This window comes from Lynx rufus, unplaced genomic scaffold (genome assembly GCF_022079265.1).
Source record: "Lynx rufus isolate CCGP_SWC_20201006 ecotype Redwood Valley unplaced genomic scaffold, mLynRuf1.p SCAF_7, whole genome shotgun sequence".
Taxonomy (NCBI): domain Eukaryota; kingdom Metazoa; phylum Chordata; class Mammalia; order Carnivora; family Felidae; genus Lynx; species Lynx rufus.
In genome coordinates this window covers 104004533-104028126 of record NW_025814889.1, presented here as the reverse complement: position 1 = coordinate 104028126, position 23594 = coordinate 104004533, and the positions used below count along the sequence as shown (strand labels likewise).

Sequence of the window (23594 nt, the reverse complement as noted above, 5' to 3'; positions counted from 1 at the left end):
AACTGTTTCCTTGGGGAAGTAATTTTAACTCTATTGGTCACAGTTTCCTTTTCTGTAAAACGAGGATAATAGTACCTATCTCATAGTGCTGTTAGGAAGAGTAAAATGCTGAGTGCGGGATGGGCTAAATGGGTGATGGACATTAAGGAGGGCACCTGTTGGGATGAGCACTGTGTGTTGTATGTAAGTGATGAAACCCTGGGTTCTACTCCTGAAACCAATACTACACTGTATGATAACTAACTTGAACTTAAATATTTTTTTTTAAAAAAAGAGGAGGAAAATGTTTAAATAAGTGTAGTACTAAATATTATGTATAACAGATACTAATATTATAAGTAGCATTTTTATTTAAAATCCCCAGGGTGTAGGGGGATGGGCTAAATGGGTAAGGGGCATTAACGAATCTACTCTTGAAATCATTGCTGCAGTATATGCTAACTAACTTGGATATAAATTAAAAAAATAAAATCCCCGGGGCGCCTGGGTGGCGCAGTCGGTTAGGCGTCCGACTTCAGCCAGGTCACGATCTCGCGGTCCGTGAGTTCGAGCCCCGCGTCGGGCTCTGGGCTGATGGCTCAGAGCCTGGAGCCTGCTTCCGATTCTGTGTCTCCCTCTCTCTCTGCCCCTCCCCCGTTCATGCTCTGTCTCTCTCTGTCCCAAAAATAAATAAACGTTGAAAAAAAAAAAATTTATAAAAAAAAAAAATAAAATCCCCAGGGTATATCTTAAGATTCCATATCAGTGATTCTCACTATAACTATACATTGTAATCACTGAGGAGCTCTGGAGATCCTGATGTCTAGGCCATACCCCAGAGCAATGAAAGCAGAAATATATGTAGGTAGGATCTAGGTATGTGTTGTTGTGTTTTTTTGGGGTTTTTTATTTATTTATTTTTTTTTTTCCCCAGCACTCCCAGGTAACTACAGTGGGTAGCCAAGACTGGAAACCACTCCTTGTCATTTAAAAGCTCTCCGGGTGATTCTGATGATCAGCGAATACTATCTGAAAGGGGTCTACTGGTAAATGGACTAGGGATTAATCTTTATTGAGGGAGGAAAGATTAAGAGCTCAGCCTCTGACCAGGAAAGCCTGCAGAGCACAGAGCTATTATAAAAGTACTGAATGTTGAAGGAAAAGCTGCTAAACGAAAAGCTGTGAATGGAATAAAAATAAAAGGCACAGGGTTTAGAATCACTTAGATTCGGACTCCAGGCCCAGATCTCCTGTTTGTTAATGAGATACTTAAAACTCTATAAAGCCTCAATTTTCTCATTGCAAAATGTGGATATTTACTACCACATAAAGGTTGTTGTAAGGAGAAAATGTAAAGCTCTTAGTATACAGTGACCCCTACTTCATAGACATTAAATAAAAGTTTATTGTTATTGTTGCCTTTAGAAGCGAGGACTCTTGGGGCGCCTGGGTGCCTCAGTCGGTTAAGCATCCAGCTTTGGCTCAGGTCATGATCTTGCTGTTCTCGTATTCAAGCCCCACGTCAGGCTCTGTGCTGACAGCTCAGAACCTGGAGCCAGCTTTGGATTCTGTGTCTCCCTCTCTCTGCCTCTCCCCCGCTCATGCTCTGTCTCTCTCTTTTTCTCAAAAATAAATAAACATTAAAAAATTTTTAAAAAGTGAGGATTATTGTATAGCTAAAATTAACAACACAGGAAACAACAATGTTGGCAGATGTGGGGAAACAGGAATCCTCTTACACTGTTGGGAATGCAAACTGGTGCAGCCACTCTGGAAAACGGTATGGAGGTTCTTCAAAAAGTTAAAAATAGAACTACCCTACACCCAGCAATTGCACTACTAGGTATTTCCCCAAAGGATACAAAAATACTAATTCGAAGGGATACGCGCACCCCGATGTTTATGGCAGCATTATCAACAATAGCCACATTATGGAAAGAGCCCAAATGTCCATTGACTGATGAATGGATAAAGAAGATGTGTGTGTGTGTGTGTGTGTGTGTGTGTGTGTGTGTTACTCAGCCATTAAAAAGAATGAAACCTTGCCATTTGCAATGATCTGGGTGGAGCAAAGGAGTATGAGGCTAAGTGAAATAAGTCAGTTAGGGAAAGAGAAATACCATATGATTTCACTCATATGTGGAATTTAAGAAATAAAATAAATGAACATGGTGTGGGGGGCAAACCAAGAAACAGACTCTTAACTATAGAGAACAAAGTGATAGTTACTGTAAGGGAAGTGATAGGGGGATGGTTTAAATGGGTGATGGGGATTAAGGAGGGCACTTATGAGCACTGGGTTTTGTATGTAAATGATGAATCACTAAATTGTACACCTGAAAAAAAAAAGATTGTAATAATATTGTTTGGTGACAGATGTTATCTGCACTTATTGTGATAAGCACTGAATAGCATATAGAATTCAAGAATCAGTATGTTTTATGCCCCAAACTAATATCACACAGTATATTAATTATATTTCAATAAAAATTACATTAGTAATAAAAAAAAAAGAAGTGCGGTTTAATGGAATCCAGAGTATGAGAAAGCGTGAGGGGGCAAAGGTAATACCCCAGCATTTGCTTAGGTAATGAGTAGGGGGATGAACCTGAGAAATGGTGGGCCAGAGGAGGAGTGGGTTTCTGGAAAATATTCTTGAGATCTTCTTGCTTTCATTGTTTGTCTGGCAGCCTCCCCATCCTTCCCTAATATTCCTCCTAGCCTGAGCTAAACTAGTTAGGCCAAACTTCTATATTAGTAACCAAATTTGGTAGGATAGTTTCATAAAATAAGTGCAAGGAGGTTCTGAATAGGAACATTGTGTGGACTTGTAGCTAAACTACACACACTTTATTGCATTAGTTTTAAAAGCAAGCATTTTGCTGACTCAAAGGCTTCTTTTGCTCCCTTCCAGGTCCTGGCCTTGTAGGTTCCTGGTACTTTTACAGAGCTAAAAGGGATCAGAATTACTTTGAAAATTCCAGTCTCGTATCCAGTTTATCCACTCATCACCTCTTTGTTTGTAGCACCAGCCAAGTCTGGGCTGGAGGGATCTGATTTCTCCCACGTTTGGTTCTTAGACTTCTTTTGGCTTTTACCAACTGCTATATATCCCGTGACCTCATACTGCTCGATTCTCTTGGGTGGGTACCGACAAGATGGGTCAGGCTCCAGTGGGCTCCGCTGTCCAGTTCTCTCCCTCTGATCACATAGGCATAGATGGCAGGCAGGCACACCACCAAGTCCATTGCGTTTCCTGTGCACCCAGGAAAGAGTCTAGTCTGCCTTCGTTTAGGCACCCCCAGTGGCTACCATTGGTTCTCCTGTGAACACTTCTCAGTGACACAAGGGAAGCAAAGACAGTACTGTGACCCCAATTAGTGATGTAACACTTCTCCATGGATTTTTTTTTTTTTTCATCTCACAATTACTGTTTACTCAGGACTGGAAAAGGCCTATGGTGTAATGTGACAGGGCTGGCCCAGCCTTTATTTTTTATTTTTTATTTTTTATTTTTTTATTTCTGGCCCAGCCTTTAATAGGATGTGCCTGGTTTCCTTGATCGCCTTTTTTTGAATGATATATCTTAACCTTGAATGGTCACAGGAATCATCTGGAGCTTAAACAAACAAACAAACAAACATCCTGATGACTGGATCTCAGGCTTAGAGATTTTGATATAATTAGTGTGGGGTAGCAGACTGGTTTAAAAACTCTGCAAGTGATTCTAGTGACAGCCTTTGCTAAGGAACACTGTTTAGAATGGGGTGGTACTTAACACTAATTACTTTCACCCATGGGCTTTTATCAGTCATTCTGAGACCCTTGGAAAAACCCCATTTAGTGTTATCCAGGGCATTAAAGAATAATGAAAAATCATTTTATTTACTTTCTCAACAAATGGGGTCTGTGAACCGACAACTTTGGAATCACTTGAAGTGTTTGTTTAAAAGGCAAATTCCTAGGCCTTACTTTCACAACCTTCTGAATTAACCTCTCTAAAGTGGGGGTGGGAGAGGGGTCATAAACATACATTTTAGTAATTTCCCCCAGGCGACTGTTAAGCATATTCATGGTTTAGAGCCATTAATCTGTACCTGAGTTCTTCAACCCCGACTGCACATTAGAATCACATAGGGGCTATAAAGATACCCATGCCAAATAGACCAGTGGTTCTCAACCTTGGCTGCACTTCAGCATCACCTGGAGGCTTTTTGAAAGCCTCATACCCAGACCTTACTCTGCTAATCACATCAGAATCTCCCGGGTGGGACGTAAGCAACTATGTTTTTTTTTTTACAACTCCCTAAGTGATACCAATCTACAGCCAAGGTTGAGAACCAATATTCTTTAAAAAAATTTTTTTTAATGTTTATTCATTTTTGAAAGACAGAGAGAGACAGAGCACAAGCAGGGGTGGGGCAGAGAGAGACGGGGGCACAGAATCTGCAGCAGGCTCCAGGCTCTGAGCTGTCAGCACAGAGCCTGATGCGGGGCTTGAACCCACAAACCGTGACATCATGACCTGAGCCTAAGTCGGATGCCTAACTGACTGAGCCACCCAGGCGCCCCTGAGAACCAATATTCTGAATATTCTGGTATAATCTGCGGGGTGGCGGGGGTGGGGAGAGGAGTCCCAGGCGCTAATAATTTTTAAATGTACCTCGGATGAATGTAATGTGCAGCCAAGGTTGAGAACTCCTGAATATTCCGCTTGGTGTCATTTTCAGCTTTTCTGAACTTCCCTCAGTGTGGTTACTCAGTGCCCTTTAGCCTACAGATGCAGGCTTGCCTCCTTCCCCACACCAGATCCATGCCAGTCTTGACCAAGGTTCATAGTGATCTGGAGGTTTAGTCTCATGAGAAGTTATGTGTCCACCTAGACATAAACCTCTAACCCTCTGAGTTAGTTTCATTAATTAATCTATTGCTCATTCTGTAAGTGTGTATCAAACACCTAATATTTGTCTAGTACTCTGCACTGAACAATGGATACAATGACAAATAAGATATTGTTCCTGGAATCTCAAGAAGCTTATAGATTTGCAAGGATAAAGGGGCGTGTATACATGCAAACAGAGGTGTAGCGTTGAGTAGTATTTATTACAGTGGCTGAATGAAAAGAGAAATGTAGAACATAGACATAGACATGTCTAAGGAGATGCTATTTAAGCCAAGTCTTCCATACATGATTTAAAACACCTTCCATGATATGATATCTCTCTACTTCATCTCTTGCTACTCTTACTCTGGTTCCAATTTCAGCCTGCCTAATTCTTTTCAGTTCTCTGAATGCCCCACACTCTCTTACAAGACTTCAACCTGCATTTATTTGCCTAGAACACTCTTCCCATTTTCCCCACCTGCACCTCCTACCTAGGATTCTGCTTAGCTGTTACTTCCACAAAGAGATCCTTCCTGACCTCCTGAGCTATGATAAATGTCTTTGTTATACATTCATCCACTAACCTTAAGCAATTCTTTTATAGGACAAGCCCATTTTATTGCATGTCTGTGACTCCTCCCCTCCCCCCCCCCCCGCCAAACCTATAAATTTCATGCAAGTGACAGCAACCAGCTATCCCCTTCACCACTATGTCCCATGCATACTGCAGTGTCTGGCCTTATTGGATGAATGAATTAACTGCATTCCAGGAATAAGGGATGATATGTGCAAAGCCATATAGGTATGGAAATCTGTGGCATGTCCTAGAATAAAAAATATTTTGGATGGCCAAAGTATAGAATGGGCAGGAGGAGGTTTCTAGAGATGAGTCTGGAGAGGATGGTTATTAAGGGCCCTGTATGTAACCCTAAATGATCTGAACTTCACCCTGTAGGCAGTGGGAAGTCAGAGGTTTTATGTGGCGGAGCATAATAGTGAGGTTTATCATTCAGGATAATCACTCTGGTAGCAAGGTGGAGGATGGAATGAACAAAAAAAGGCTAATTTAAAAAACAGTTGGGAGATGTTCCAGTAATACAGGTGAAAAATAATAGAGGCTTTTCTGAAGTAATCAAGCGAAAGGGCTCCATTCAAAACGTACATTTCAGATAGAATATACAGCTCTTACTGACTAACTACATGTGGGGGTGAATGTGAAAGATGATGTTTAGCTTGGAGGACAGGCTTGGTAGGAATGCTATTCATGGAATTATGGAATAAGGAAAGAGAAGAACTAGTTTCAGGAAAAAAATTAATGAGCTCAGTTTGTAACAGTTGAGAGTTCCACATACCTGTAGACATCCATGTAGTCTTTTGTGTAGTTAAAAATGCATATGTTCTTAGCTTGGTAACTTATTGATTGTGGATACAGTTGGTATTGTCTAATTGACTACGTTGACTTCCAATTTATGCACAAAAAGACAAACTTTTCAGACTGGCAGTGTTGTGTTGATTTCATGATTTTTGCTTCATTGGGCCACAATTAACAATCAGTTGGCAATACTTCAAGGGAGAGTCTCCATTAAAGTCACTCACTAGTTATTTTCTTTGATAGAGACATATATGTATGCCAATCCCACCCAAATTCTGAAGAGGTAATGATTTTATTATAGATAGCAATGCTGTTATATTTTTTTTCATTTGATTGTGAGTTCAGAAAGGAAGTATGTCTTAACTCTTCCAGTTAAACTTAGTGCCAAGTCTAATGGGAAGAGAAATTAGTGGCTGGCTGGCTGGCTGGCTGGCTGGCTGGATGAATTTATAATCTGGCAGGGATATGGGATGCTTTCTGGAGCTAATCACTTAGAAACTGAAAACCTTCCATCTTAAACATAAATGCCTAAGTGACTGCACTGAGTTATTAACTACAACAGATAGAAGAGGTCACCGTAAGCTGTTTTTAAAATGTCCTTTCATCGTATCATTTTCTCTAGGCACTACAAAACCATCCTGGGAATTTTAAAGCTATGGGTATAAAAGACAATGTTTCTTGATACATTAACCTTTGATATTGTCCAACAAAAGATGAGCCTTTAACTTATTATTGAATTTTTTTTGCTTGGTACTGTTCTTAGAAGCTGGTAGGTGGGTACACAATCAGATTATTTTAGGAAAATAACCTTATGGACCATATGAAGAGGCTGGAGAAGAAATGACTCTATTTGGATAGAGGGGAGATGATGATAAGGGCTTGGAATAATAATAGCCATATGGAGAAAGCCCATTCATTCATAAATTTATTCATTCCTTCCTTCATTCATTCATCAAATATTTATTCACTGTATTATACTATGGGGATGCCAAGGTGACCCAACTTAGATAGAGTTTGGGTAAGAGTTTAAACTGTAAGAGTTTATAGATAAACATTTGTTATATTAATAAATGTAAAATTGCAGATGTGATAAATGTGGTATGGGAAAGGAAAAGTCACACTGAAAACAACATCTCAGAGGCAAAATTGACAGGCTTTCTTTGGTTATTGGGGTATCAATGAAAGTCACGCTACCTCTTCTTTCCCGAAATAATATTCAAACTGATTTGCGTGACAGAGAACATATATGAAATGCCATTAAAGAAGGTGTATTCAGTGACTAATTGTGTAGAACAAATTAAAATGACTTTTTATCAAAAGATGAGATCAATAAGCTATGAATTATAAGTTCTGATTTTGCAATTTATTCCACTTACTCATTACACCATCCCATTGGAATGATGGTACTTTGCTGATAAGAGACAGTTGACTCTAGATCCCTCTATTTTGATTTTTTTTTTAGATGTCGCCAGAGCAATTGAATTACTGGAAAAACTACAGGAATCTGGAGAAGTACCAGTGCACAAGCTACAATCCCTCAAAAAAGTGCTTCAGAGTGAGTTTTGTACTGCTATTCGAGAGGTATGACACTGAAATTTTAATAACGATACTTAGCTATATGTCTCCTGAATAGAAAAGATGTCTTTTCCACACAAACAGTTGAAATAGTTAAGATTGGAACTACATCTTAGCTTTCTGTTTTTAGCTGCTTGGACAGATGATAAAATATAATTTAGTCTGCTAAATTCATAAATTAGATCCAGTCAGGATTTATACAGTCATATAAAACCAAATGTTGACTTTATGGTACCAATGAGGTCACTGCCTCAGCAGGTAGCTGTTACTTACTTGCAGTCTAAGTTATTTAGTGGTCACATGAAGTCATATGGATACTCAGTTCAAAATAGTCATAATTAGTGGGGGATTGTGCTTTTCTTAAAACAACATTCAACTGAACCTTAGATAAATCTGGAAGAGTAACCTCCTACTGACTAATGTTACAGTTATCCAAACATTACTGTCTAGTGCAATAATGGAAAATCTCTGAACAGACTGATAGGCCCCTCTAACAAATCTTCACGATGCTTTCCTTGCTAGAGATTTTAAGAAGCCTAACATAAAACAAGTGTGTAGAAATGAGTGTTTGAATCTTGTATTGACTTGTGGTGGAACTGACTAGTCCGCTAATTAATTTAATTGTTAAAATAAAGTTCATTCAAGAAGTATATACCATATTGTTTCTTGAATAAAATAATATTAAGTCCATCATTTCTTCCCCACCAGGTACAAAGTAGTAATTCATTAGTTAGGACCTGAAGTCCATAACTCCAGCATATTTGCTCTGCTAGAAGTCCCCACTAATGAATTATTTACTGTCATCTCCCAAACCAGTTGAACCCAGTGACTTTCTGGAGAGTTTGTTGTAGCAGAGGACATACACTTGTCAAGGAATACTTGTTACCAACTTCCTTTCCTTTTTGCAACTCTACCTGTGGCCAATGCATATATTTTTACCTCAACAATGCTAATATATGACTAGTCACTACATAGGAAAGATCCAGGTGACTGAGACAGAGACATACAAAACTTCTCTCACTATAGATTTAAACTGTAGCCTAGGGGCGCCTGAGTGGCTCAGTCGGTTAAGCGTCCGACTTCGGCTCAGGTCACGATCTCGCGGCCCGTGAGTTCGAGCCCCGCGTCGGGCTCTGGGCTGATGATGGCTCAGAGCCTGGAGCCTGCTTCTGATTCTGTGTCTCCCTCTCTCTCTGACCCTCCCCGTTCATGCTCTGTCTCTCTCTGTCTCAAACATAAATAAACGTTAAAAAAAATTAAAAATAAAATAAAATAAACTGTAGCCTATCCAGTGAGGTACAGTTTGGATTTTGCTGAGATTTGATTTAGACTGTGCTTGTGCTAAATCTTTATCAGGTGAAGTTGTTCACTATTTGATTTTTGTTTATGATGAACACAGCTTAAGTAAATAACCATAATTGTGTCTCCAAATTCTAACCTATGAGTTTAACCAAAGGCTGAAAGGAAATTTCTGAAAGTGTATGAGTTCTCGGCCACTGACTGCTCAGTGGGAAAGGTATAGATATGTGGAAACCCCATGGGCCTCTTTCAGGTCAATTCCTATAGTCACTCTGTAGATCAAGGTTAAATCCCCTACACGCTCTTTTCTTCCTTCACAGAGTGCTTGCTACTCCCCTGAGATTTGATGGCCGACTTTTCATTTTTAGATATTCTATCATCTCTTTTACTTTCCACAGAACTAACTAAAGGATAGGACACATCAAATGTGTATCTCTGCTAAGTGGGAATTTGGCATGTGAGCAATGCAAAGTCTCTACCTTTGTGGAATTTACATTCCAGTGAGAAAATGATGATAAATAAATATGCAATACAATGTCAAAGGGTGACAAAACTATGGAAATAAAAGAAGCAGGATTAAGGGAAGTAGGAATAAAGCTCTATTAAGTTAGGGTGGTAGGAAAATAACCTAACTGAAGTAATGGAACAGGTCACAAGTATCAGTGGGATACAGTGTTCCAGGTGGAAGAAACCACAAGTACAAAAATCCAGAGCCAAGAATGATCTTAGTCCATGGAAGGAAGATCCCCAAAGCCAGAATGTATGCAGTGAAATAAGCCAGGTAGGCTTCCCAGAGGCAGCCAGAGAGCAGATCACATGAGGCCTTGCATGCCGTTGTTAGGAGATTGGATTTCATTCTAAGCATGATAGAAAGCCCTTGGAGAATTTTGCCTTGACCTGATTAGATTTTTAAAAGGTCTTTCTGAATGCTGTGAGAATACAAGTGTGTGGGCAAGAGAGGAAACAAGAGAGTCCAGTAACAAAGTAATGAGTAGATCAAGTGAGAGATGTGATGATGGTTGCTTGTGTGATAACAGTTTAAGCTGTGGGAAGTCTTCAGGTTCAATGTGTGTTTTTTGAGAGTAAAGTCAACAGGCATTGTTGATGCATTTGATGTATGGATGAGAGAGCAAGTCTCAATCGCCTTTTAGGTTTGGGCTTGAACAATTGGATGGATGGTTACATAAGGAAATAGAATCTTTGCATTTGGACCAAGTTTGGAGAAGACTGTCCAAGAATTCTGTTATGGACAAAGCAAGTTGATGATGCTTTTCTGACATCCATGTAGAGAGTCTAACAAGCATCTAAGTCTGAAGCTTGGGGGAGAAGTTGGGTCTGGAGATACAAATGTGGTATAGATATCTGTTCAAATAAATGCACAGACCTTTTTCTTTAAAGAGTTTACTAACAAAAAAGAGAATAAGAGTAAAATAGAAAAGAAATGAAGACCTTGTATAGGCATTATAAATATATCTTTCAAACCCAGTTTGTGGTAAAGTGTCCTATGTGCATCATTAGTGGTCCATGGAAATCTATAACTGAATTATGGGCAGTCCAATACTTTCAGAGGGAAAAAATCATATAATTTTTCTGCTTTACATTTTATAAATTTGGACTAGCAAGATTAATTTTGGATTCATACTAATGCCCTTATAATAATTTTGTCCTTTAAGGGCAATGCATGTTGTACAGATATTATTTTGATCAATTCATCTTGACCCACATTTTACACTAGTTTTATGGTATTATTCATATTTAAGTTTGGAATGTTCCTCATTATTCCCGTTATATCACTTTACATTAACTACAGGAAGTAATGATAAAAATAGCAATAGGTATTCAATAATTCTGAATCATAGAATAATATTGTATACCTATCTAGTGAAAAGTTCTTCAATAAATACATAAAATATGAACCCACGTTGCCAGACAGGTGACTGCACAAGCTGGTAAAGAAAAGTGCAGCTGGGAAGTATGGCAATATACAGCAATAAATATCTGAAAATTAAATTTTCTTGAGTCAAGAATCCTTTCCCTCCTGGTCTCTTGGGTACTGACTGTTCTACTGGCATGAAACCTTTGAAGGTTTAGTTTCCTATTCAAGTTATGCTTAGAATCTCGATGGTTAAATTATTTGAGTTTTTTCAGGAATATTTGTTAATTCATACTTTCCAGTGTGACAGTTATTAATTTTCTCATGACAGGTAGAAAAAGGACAAAGAACTACATGGGCGTCATTCTTAGTTGCATTCACCAGAGCAAAAACAGATAAAGGTCATTGTCAACAAGTCTGTGAAACCCAAATTATTCTAAAAAAAAAAGGGAGAGAATCAGTTGCCAACTCTTTAAATTGGCATACACCTTACACTAGTGTAACAGTAGTTATAGTTACATGTTGAGGCAATCCCGTGTTTTGCTTTACATTTGGATGAAACCACTGAATCAGCTCTTGGCCTATGGGTAGCACTTATATGGGAAGAATGGTTTAATGAAATTTTACTTTGTTTTTTACTGAAAATGAATGATTAAAAGAGATTAGATGTTTTCTCTACTTAATTATTCTTCTGTAATCTGTAATAAAGGTAGAAAAAATCATGTTGAGACCAGTACTGAAACAAGACCATTTATGTACCCAACTAACATTGATGTATTAATAAACGAGTTTCATTTGAATGCCAATCCACATACAGCGGTAGCCATAGAATAAAGGTAGTAGATGGCACTACTTACCTTGATATTTTATTTTCTGGTTGAAGGATCTCAAAGGACCTGATTAATAGTTAAATTGCACCATTCTGTGCAAGTAATTTTGGGGTACATGGTGATAAATGGACTGACACATGATGTTCCTTTTCCCATAGTGAGAGGTACCAGCTGACAAGAGAAAGTTCACAGAACTTTTTGAATGAGAGATGAAATAAAAAACTTTATGGTAGTGATAGTCCCAGTAAGGGCCATTTCTGGGACTTTTTAAGTGTCTTTTTAAGTGTCTTCTTCAAGTTTTTGTTCATCACTGTATTATTTAGGTTGAACGACCTAAATTTATAAATTGAAATGTAAGGAAATACATGGGTTGAAATATAAGGATTGTAAAATGTTGGCTTTGTAAGAGAATTTCCTATGAGACTTGAATGGTGAATTTGAATTGAATTTAAATAGTTCGATTGCCAAGAGATGAACTTTTTCCTGACACTTCATATTCTTCATGCCTCAGATAAAGAAATCAATAGTATATGAGTGGTTATATTTTAAGAGGACATCCCATTTCTGCAACACAGTTCAAAGAAATTTCTTTCTGAAACTAAAATAATAAAAAATAAACAGACTTAATCTATTTACCATCACCATCTTCCAAGTTTTACAACATTTAGGCTTCCTGCTTTCCAGGGGAATGTGCTCATCGATCTGGTGTTTGATGTGCTGCTGAGAGTGGTCTGTGTTGAGGACTTGCTCCCGCATTTATGGCTGTCCTATGCATTTTTGAACCAAAAATGACCAGTCGCCAAAAACTGCCTTCTTTGGCCAACTGCCAGATGCTGTGTGTTAATATTTTCTAATGTAGTAGAACTGTAGATTAAGAAAATAAACCAATTCCTTATGGAATCATTCTGATAGTCAGGATTGTCGGAAAACATTCTAGTTCTCCTCTTCTTCTCAGCACATGTTACAACTGGATTTTCCCATCCTCTTTAAGGCGAGATGTGGTTGATGCCTTGGCTAAGGAAGTGTGAGTGGAAATGGTGTGTGCCACTTCCTTGGTGAAACCTTTGAGTCAGTGCATGGTATGTTGTGTTCCTTGCCCTTTGCTATGTGACTAGTGATGTTTTTAGTTGGTGAATGATCAATCAGTCTGGGTTGCAGGGTGAGGAAATGAGAAATATAGGCTCTGCGAACCTTTTACGAACAGGTAGCCTGAGCAGGAAATACACCTTTTTGACTCTAAGCCTCTCGAATATTGGGTTGGAACATAATCCAAGCCATCCTGACTGATAATACGCAATCATCAAGCCAAATTTAGCTTGGATAAAGGTTATAAGCAGTAGCAAGCATCCTTTTAACTGCTGTAAAGCAAAATTAATGTTTAAAGTCTATTATTTTCAATAAGATATGATAAATCTTTTTAAAACTATATGAAATTAATAACCAATATAAGTACCACGCCCATGGGATGGTTCATAAATTTTAAAATCTGAGACACTTGGATCATAGATCTTGCTTCTAGATTATTTTCCATTTGCTCCTATTCTCACTTTTTCTCCCTGAGGATGGAGCCCATTAACCATCCAGCACCACCTCCTACCCCATCCAAGTCTTACACTGTTGCTTAATAAAGGGATTTCTGTGTTTATAATCAACATGGAAGGAATAGTTAGGATGTATCAATCTGCTATTCAGTTGCTCTTAGTCTCCAGTGAGATTCTTCCCCTGGAGAGAGCTATAGATTGGGAATTACCACAGTGACTCCCACCAATATCATGTGAAATTTCGCAGTGAGGCATTCTGTCAGATCATGGGAAGCAGCAACATCATTAGAGCATTGTTGTAGTCAAGTCGACCAATGTTCAAATCCCAACTTGGCTGCTTATTTCAGAACTCTCTAATATTTTATTTGTCAACTTTTAATAATGGAATGATACCATCAGTCTTGAAGTGATTCTGATAGTTAGAGATCATATATGTAAAGTCACATAGTACAGAGTCTGGCATCCAATAATTACACAATCAATGGATGCTATTGTAATTAAAGGGTAGAGTCCTGAATTATCACTAGGTATAGTGTTTTGGTAAGTCAGGAAATGGGTAACAGATGGGAAGAGAAATGTTAGTTTCTATAGGCTAGATCTAAGTAAATCCATAAGACTAATAGACATAGTCATTGCCCCACCATTAATCATGAAAACAAAATAAATGGAGCCATTGTATTCTAATTCCACAATCATATGAGACATCCCATTATGACACACATGTTTGTTTTTGGTGTTGTTCTGTACATCTTAATCTACTGTGTGGATGAAAACATGGTCAGCAAGTGTAATCAGCTTTATGAGAAAACTAATGATGCGTTGTGTGATAGAAAACAGATTTAGAATTACCTTAAGAAAACATACTTGGATCAATCCTGACAAGATGAGACGAAATAAGGATACATAGAAAGAGAAAAAAGTTGGTGGTAGGGAGAGTGGAAGGGAAAGAAGGTAGAAAGGAAGAGATAGAGGGAAGACAGAAAACAGGAAAGGAAGAAAGACAGGAAGAAAGGAAAGATGGAAGGCAGGCTGATGCTGAATCATGGCTTGTTGTTGTGTATTAAAAAAATGGCAAGAACATGGAGTCAGAGTGTTGACAATCGTTTCAGACAACCTGGACACAAATCCTTTAGCCATCTAATTATATGATCTTGTACTTATTACTTAACTTCTATGTTCCTGGTTTTGTTTACTCTTTTTTTTTAAACATGAAATAAGGCAATAATAACGTTAGGAAGATTAAATCAAATGAGATTAAAAACTATAAAATACCTTGACTAATACACTACCTAGCTAAAAGAGTAAGTAGTTAAGAAAGGGTAGTTACTCTGGTGAAAAATTCAGTGGCTTTTAGTAACAATACAATAAAATTTTATTGTATTCTGATAGAAATATTAGTTACAAATACAGAGAATAACAGTTCTGTAGTTACCAACCATCCAGACAAATATAATTTTTTTTCTCCATAGGAGGCTCACATTTAAAAAAAGTTTTTTTTCGTGTTTGTTTCTTTTTGAGAGAGTGAGCACACGATCAGGGGAGGGGCAAGGGAGAGGGAGACACAATCCAAAGCAGGCTCCAGGCTCTGAGCTGTCAGCACAGAGGAGGCTCACATTTTAAGAAGGATGTTGGCAATCTGGAGTGGTTTTAGAATAAACCAATATAGTAAGGAATCTGGAAACCTTGTCATTTGACAAAAAGTTAAGGACTTGGTGATAGTTAGCCACAAAAGAAAAAAAAATCATGTGCAATATTCTTGTCATTTACTGTTTGGTAGGATGAGGTGAGAGGAAGGTAACCATGCTAGACCACTGGGTGAAAAGTAGAAGGATGAAGATAACTAGCGGTAACCAACAATGAGCTCATTTATAATGTAAGATGCTTCCTATAACAACAGCAAAGGTTAGATGATCATATTTCAGATCACTTTTTCACAAGAGCTTTTAATTTAAGGTCATATATAAGCTTCATGTTATAGGTGAAGTAAAAGCAAATATACATGTATGCTTTTATAATGTATAATTATATAAATACTTCTATATAAATACATATAATTTACTTTCCCTATTTCTGTTCCCTTCCATTTACACGCAAAAAATTTATGGCAAAATGTTTTTAATGTTTTACTTTAAACATGGATTTCATTATGTAAAATTAGAATCCTGTTATATAATGGCATTTAAAATAGCACTATATTCGCGGGAATTAACAAAAATATATCTGACATATGTTTACACATATCTTTCTGTTCGTATTGAACTTAAGTTGGCAGATGACAAAGGAAAGAAAGCTTGATGGCTCTTTCATTTCCTTTGATTTTATTTGCACTGCCAAATGTGATAGGACACAAAAGCCAGATTGTTTCTTGTGTGATAAGTTTCCTGCCAAGAAGAGCATGAAGTCAATAAAGCTTATTTCTGAACATCCTGAAAATACATTGCACAATATAGAATTTTTATTTTCTGTACCAAAACTTAGATTTGTCCCAGCGTGTCTTGACACGTTTCCAAGCAAAAGGAACCAGGAATAATTGGAGAAATCTCGATCAAGTCCTGTACTTTAGAAACGTTTGAACTGGTGGGTTGCTCAGAAGCACGAGAACAGCAAAAATAGTGTCTCTGTTCACATGATATAACCTGCTTCTGAACTCTGACATTTTGCTAATATTTTGAACCAGTTATGGTGAAAATAACAGCTGTGCCATTTGTACTTGGCAGGCAATTAGTGAAAACTATGATTGTTGCAGTAAAGCTCTGATTTTTATCCATCATGTGAATGCTGATGGTCCTATTGAAGTCTATGTGTGTGTGCGCATGCGTGCCCGTGTGTGTGCGTGCTTTTGTGTGTGTGTGTGCGCGCAAGTGTGTGCACATGTGGGTTACCCCATTGATATTTTAAAGACCAAGTTGTTCCAACAGTAGAAAGTTTGTTCTGCAAAACTCCTAACGGAGGAAAACTCTTCATATTCTGTGTACATGTGGAGTACATGTGGAGTTTCTCGGTCCAACATCCAGCTTGATTATTTTGGTGAAGAAGACAAAGCTTTTACTTTTTATGGAGGTTTATTACTTTTTTTTTTTAATTTTTTTTCAACGTTTTTATTTATTTTTGAGACAGAGAGAGACAGAGCATGAACGGGGGAGGGGCAGAGAGAGAGGGAGACACAGAATCGGAAACAGGCTCCAGGCTCCGAGCCATCAGCCCAGAGCCTGACTCGGGGCTCGAACTCACGGACCGCGAGATCGTGACCTGGCTAAAGTCGGACGCTTAACCGACTGAGCCACCCAGGCGCCCCGGTTTATTATTTTTCAACATCAGCATGCGTTAGTGTCAAAGATTCTGACAATTATCCTAAAAGATGCCTTGCCTGCTCTGTGAAAAGTGGTCCAGTAATTTCACAGTCATAGCTTGGAACCTATATTTACATTTTTATTTCTAAATAGAGCAAGCTGTGTTCTTTTCACTGTCAAAAGTTGTTGTGGGGTTTGTTTTTTTTTTTTTTTTTTGGTCTTTTTGGTTTTCTTTAGGCTTTCCAGAGGATATGTGTTAATGTACTTGGTTGAACTTGAGTCAGAAATTTCACTTTATTTATTTACTTATCTATCTATCTCTTTGTTTAAGGGTCTGATTTATTTTTTGCTGTATCTTAGAACAGTTTGACAAGAGAGGTTCATTTTTGGCTAGACTTTCTTGTAGTAAACTCTAAGATGGCCGTAAGAAGGAGGCCAGTCATCAGATTCCAGATTCACGCATCTTGTATGACTGCTGCTAGCAATACCTGCCGTTTTGGAAGCAGAAGTTAGAGCCAAAAACTTGTGACCTTTCCAGAGCTACAGAAAGGATACCTGTGAGGGCAAAGGGAGTCAAAAATGAGAAAGCCTTGTCAGTTTAACCACGGAGAAGAACTACAACAACTGGAAAGACTGCAAAACTCTTTCAAAGGTTACTTCCACTTAAATGATTTAAAATTGAAAAAAAAGGTTTCAAATGTCTTTCTTTGCTGACAGAGGCTGCATAGATGCTAACCTTTCTAAAAATAACTTCATTTACCTTGAGGACAAAGGATTTGGTAGGACCTAAATTCAACTTGAAGTGTCTTGAAGAAAGCGCAGGTGTCTTGACACAAGTCTGTTCTCCTGTAACGGAATTTAATTCTGTTTGCTTTTGAAAGTGGTGTGAGTGGCAACTTTGAGCCCTTGCTGGTATTAAAACAGACTCAAAATTGATTGCATACTAAAAATGACATAAACATTTCCTTGTAAAAGATCACTCCAAATTTTGGCTTCTTCCAAATCAAACAGTCTTCTCACTGAAATTTATTTCAAGCAGACGAAAGTTTTCTTTTCCTTAATGTGATTTGGTTAATTGGGTTTTTTTTTTCAGAAAGCTACCATTAATTTTTACAGGAAAAAGTCACAGAATCTTCTGTAATAAATAAAATAGCTCCATGTCAAAGGCAAAAAGACAGCATGAACATTTACACACAATTGTATTTTTCTTGAGATAACACCGTAACTTTGGGAGATTCTCAAAAAGGCCCATGATATATCTTTCCATCTTACCTGCCAGAAAATGAAGACCACTCCCTAATATAGGATTTTGGTATCAGTCGACATATACTACTTGACTAGTTGGTCTCCATCTCTAAAATCCTTCCAATTCGATGAATCTGTAGTTACATAGCAAGTAACCCATGTTTTTCTTCACATAAATGACGTGGAACTATATAAGGCTCAGCATGTATGCATCATAGGTATTTGTGACTCTGTGAGACTCTGTATGAATGGGTAGGGAAGAATACTATAAAGATTTTTAAACTGGTAAAAATAATGAGAAAAGTAAATGTACTCATTTTACTGAGTTTTTCAAAGGATGTAATTTATAATTTTATCACAGAAAATTGTGAAAACAGAATGACAATTCACTAGAAACGGAATTTTTAAACTAAGTTATATTTCTGCAGCTTTCTCAGAAAAGAAACACTTGTAACAATGTGAGGGGTGTTTATAACATCAATATGTCACTTTCTGGTAGCAAGAACAGGGTCTGTGTGGCAGGAACCATTTTAGACTATAATTGCACTAATGGGTCATTGATCTTAAAGGTATCTAAACAGACCCTCACAAGCAGTCTATAATGACTCTGAATGCTGTTAGCATCACTGTTGGGTAAATACTCAGCTTGGGCTTTCTATTTGCTGTAACAAATGGTAAAATAAACAGTACGTATTTTCAGAAGCTTGTAATTACATGCGCTTACATAGTAGTTCAAAATAATAGAGTCCTCCAAGAAGTTGTATTTTATATAGTCAGATAAAGTGAACATCCTGTCTTCTGTTGAGATCATAGGACTGGAAATCAGAACTTCTATTTATGGCACTATGGATGACAATTTTTATTTCAGTGAAAAAGTCATTTAACCTTTTATTGCCTCAGTATTGGCAACATATGTGTAGACAAGTCCAATTGTACAAGCCATCTAAAGTGAATGTTAAGTTACAAATTGGCATTTAAAAAATTTTTTTAATCTTTATTTTTGATAGAGAGAGAAAGACAGACAGACAGACAGAGTGTGAGAGGGGGGAGGAACTGAGAGAGAGGGAGATACAGAATCGGAAGCAGGCTCCAGGCTCTGAGCTGTCAGCACAGAGCCCGATGCAGCCTCGAACCGACAGACCTCGAGATCACGACCTGAGCCGAAGTCGGACATTTAACCGACTGAGCCACCCAGGTGTAGTTCATTTGTTTTGACTGCAATGTGATATTCCATTGTGTAATTTATTAACTCACTTTCTCATTGATGAGCATTTATGTTGTTTCCAAGTGCTTCTGTGAACATACATGCATTTCTTGTCACATGACCAAGATTTCTTTGGGGTACATATCTAAATCTGGAATTTCTGGATCAGAAGGTATACAAATATTCAACTTTAAGAGATAATGCCAAACAATTTTTAAAATTAGTTGCTCCAGTTTATACCTCAGCAAGCAATACAGAAATTGTGTATCCACACTATCTCCAGCATTGTCATAGGAGACATTTTAACTATATGAGTTGTGGGGCACCTGGGTGGCCCCACCACTTAACCTTCTGGCTTCGGCTCAGGTCTTCATCTCAGGGTTCGTGAGGTGGCACCCCCGTCAGGCTCTGCGCTGGCAGCACAGACCCCGCTTGGGATCCTCTGTCTCCCTCTCTCTCTGCTCCTCCCCTACTCTCTCTCTCTCAAAAAACAAACAAACAAAAAAACACATATCAATTGAATATACTAAAATAATATTTCATTGCAGTCATCATTTGCATTTAGTTGATCACTAACTTGCTGCATAGCCCTTCTTGTAATTACTGGCCGTGGATGTTTCTTTTTCTGTGAAAAATTCGTTCGTGTATTTTTTTTACTGATTTGTGCTTATATTTTTTTATATATTCTTGTTATTAACTTTTTACTGATGGTATATGTAGTTCTCCTACATTGTATCTCCTATGTTATAATTTGTCTTCAAGGTGTCTTTGTTTTTTTAGTTTTTTTAAGTTGAGGTGTTTTTTAAATTTTTTTTTATGTTTATTTATTCTTGAGAGAGAGAGAGAGCACGAGTGGGGGAGAGGCAAAGAGAGAGGGCGACACAGAATATAAAGCAGGCTCCAGGCTCTGAGCTGTCAGCACAGAGCTCAATGCGGGACTCAAACCCACAAACTGTGAGATAGTGACCTGAGCCAAAGTCAGGTGCTCAACTGACTGAGCCACCCAGATGCCTCTTAAGATATCTTTATACATACTGTTCTTAATTTTAAATATTCACATTGATTATCTATTATTTTACCTTTTTGTATTTTTTAAGTTTATTTTGAAAAAGAGAGAGTGCAAGCAGGGTAGCAGCAGAGAGAGGGAGAGCAAGAATCCCAAGCATCAAGCTCCATGTGGGACTCAAACTCATGAACCTTGAGATCATGACCTGAGCCAAGACCAAACATTGGATGCTTAACCGACTGAGCCACCTACGTGCCCTCCATTGATTATCTTTTAAATAATCAATGCTTTTTTGGAGTATCTTACATAAGAAGTATTTCCTACCCCAGTGTCTAAAAGATATTCATCTATGTTTTTTACTAAAAGTAAAATTTTTATTTTTGAAATTTATGTTCTTAATCCATCTAGAGTTGATTTTTTTGTATGTAGTGTGAGGAGGGATCTGATTTTGTCTTTTATCTATAAGGGTAACTATATCTTGCTCTATTTGTTGAATAATTCATAATTTTCTCTGTCACTTGCCCAATTAATATATACCAGACTATGTACATGGATCTGTTTCTGAGTTTCTAATTAATTCATCAATTTCTCTGTTCCTTCGTTAATGGCCTACCTATTTCATTTGGGAGAATCAAGGCAATGAGTTGGCTTGGGGGGGGCACATAGTTTTAATCTTCACTTTTATTAGAAGATTTATGAAATCTTATTGCATGTGTGTGTATGTGTGTGTTTGCATGAAGGTAAATTAATAAAAGCAAACCATTCATGCATCAGTAAACAATAAGTATGTGCCATAAACTAAAGATTATTATGATAACTCCAATTCTGTGTTTTGCACTGGAGGTACCATGGGGAAAGAAAAAAAATAACATAGTTTAATGCTTTCAAACCGAGTAGTTTCACATTCATGATTTGTGGGTCTCTTTCAGTTTCCTTCATCAAGGTTAATTCAGGTTTTAAGTACAGTCATTAATCTTATTCAGCAGATGGCAGAGAATGTTTCAGTTATCATAGCAAAATTAGCGCCTACCATACTGTCTACCAAATAACGAGCATTAATAAATATTTGTTGGATGCATGAACAAATTCATTAAGATGACCTTTTCATTAGTAGACAAGCATATATTTGATTTTCATAGGCCTTGATTTTCAGATGGGATTCTGAGCTCATACAGATCTCAGACAAAACCTGATAACACTGCTAGTTTAGAATAAGATCTTATTTATGTTAAAACGGCTTCCAACCTCGAAAGGTGGTCAGTGATTATGACTAAAACTTTATTTGCATTTAAAAATTGTTTCCAGAGATGAAAACTGATCTCTAATTAACATAAAAATGTCAAGGTTTTTTATGTATTTGCATAAATATATACATTGGTACAGATGTGCAAATATGATTTGTTTTCATGTCATGAATGCATAACTATTGTATTTGACATAAAATTTAGTAATGTGTATAAGGTGAAGAAGGAACCTTAGAAAGCCCATCATCCTGTAGTTCTTAGACATAGGGGAGTCATACACTTCTTTGTGAATCTCGTGATTGTGAATCTTGTGAAATTATGGATCACTTTTCAAGGAATATGTATATGCAAATTTTTTTGAATGCCAGTGGTTGATAAATTATCTAAAACGGATCCATTTGGAGTCGTAAGCTGTTATAACTTTTTAATTTTAGAGCTGAGGAAATAGATCTGGAAAGTTTAAGTTGTCTTTCAAGCTAGTCAGTGCCCGAGTTAGTAACAGAGCAAAGTTTCCTGAACGTTAGTCCAGTTCTAATTCTATTTGCTATGGACAGTGGCAAAAACGGAACATTCTGGAATGTGGAAACAATGAAACATTATTTCACTACTTATCAGTAATGAGCCAAAATAATTGGAAAATCTCATCATGGTTCCTGTTTCTGTAATTTCTATTCATATCAGTGTTCCATGTGTACCAACAGCATTCTTTAATATTTTTGCCTTCTAGTTCTTTCTTTGCCTCATTTAACACAAGACAATGCATTGTGGCTTAGTAATATATCCTCTCATATGTTTGTAATCCAAATTTCCAGGAGGCAGTGTAAAAGTTTAGTTACTAATCATTGTATAATTGACATTATATCACCAAAAGCGTTAGGATATTTCCAGAAAATTTCAGTCCCTGCTGAAATCATTTAGTATTTTTGATATCAGACTTTTCCAAATGTGTTTCAGGATCTATCACAAATATGCATGTCTATTCAAATATGCCTTTAGTCCTTTTCTTTCTATGTTAGCACTAGAAGCAGTGAAGCTATTTTCAACTAATAGATATTTTAGGGAGAATGCCTGCTCTCCCAGAAAAAGAAAAACCTATTACAGGTAATCTTGTCTTCCAGACTACTTGGTTTTCCTCATGTCTACCTCTTGATTATATAAGAGATACCAAATATTTATTAAGCCTAATACTTGGAAATTTTTTGAACTGCATTTTTTCCATGCTGTTTCCCATAGGTCAGCAATAGTGCATCCCAAATTTATCCCACTGCCTAAAGTCCTGCCCAGAATTACTTTGCAGTTCATTTCCCATTTGCTAGCACCTAGGGGTACAGTCACAGTTCTTAGGTAAGAGACAGTAATCACTCTGAAAAGCATCTTTCCAAGTTTTTCAGGGGCTATGCAAAGAAATAAGCAAATATAAAAAATAAACAAGGAACAAACCCATCAACAAAAGGGACCAAAAGAGATACATCCTCTTCTTCTCCTCAGTCTTTCTTCTGGAAGGATGGGGCCAGTGACCAGAGACAAGTGACAGGGCATTCATAGAGGTGTGAATAAGCAACAGAAGCATTACCTTGATGACAGTAAACAGATGTGTCTTTTCCATATTAAATGCAGTAATGTCCCTCTTTATTTAAGGTCAAGAAAGGAGAGGGAAATTAGTCCTTCTGGAACACACAGTAGAATAGATAATTTCTCTCTCACTGATTTTGTTGACATCATTTTTTGCACACATCTTTCTAAACAATTCCCAGCTCCTATCCACCTGGGGATATCAATATAGATATGCAGCCATAGCAAGGATGACGGTGCCACGCACATCTTTCTAAAGAATACCTGTGGCTAACCATTCGGAGGAATATAAACCCATATGGAGTCAATGTGGGAAAGGTTACTGGCAGTGCAGCAAAATTAAAGAATCCTACCTCCCGAGTTTCTAATTGAAAGGATATTCTGTTAAATTTCTTTTATGACCACCTGCTTGACTACCAGATATATTTTACTCCTTGTTTCGGAAAGTGAATTATAACTGGATTCTATTAAAATTTCTATGAAAATCATTCCATTTCCTCACAGATGGGATAGTAATTACTTCTGTGTCCAGGACAGAGACAAGCCAACTACCACTATACATTGAGAGACATGGGATTGCTAGATATTAGCTAAGTAAAATACAGACTTTCCTAAACAAGGTAAAAAAAATATGTCTTTTATCTAGATATGACAAAGATCTGCATGTCAATTATATTTT

General features: G+C 37.4%; 1 protein-coding gene across 1 annotated transcript in view; it reads left to right on the top strand.

Moving 5' to 3' along the window:
- LIN7A (lin-7 homolog A, crumbs cell polarity complex component) overlaps positions 1-23594 on the top strand; it is a 115517-nt gene that overhangs the window by 34053 nt on the left and 57870 nt on the right. The window contains exon 2 of the mRNA XM_047065028.1: positions 7699-7817. Coding sequence (XP_046920984.1) covers positions 7699-7817 — 119 coding nt within the window. The remainder of the gene's footprint in view (positions 1-7698; positions 7818-23594) is intronic.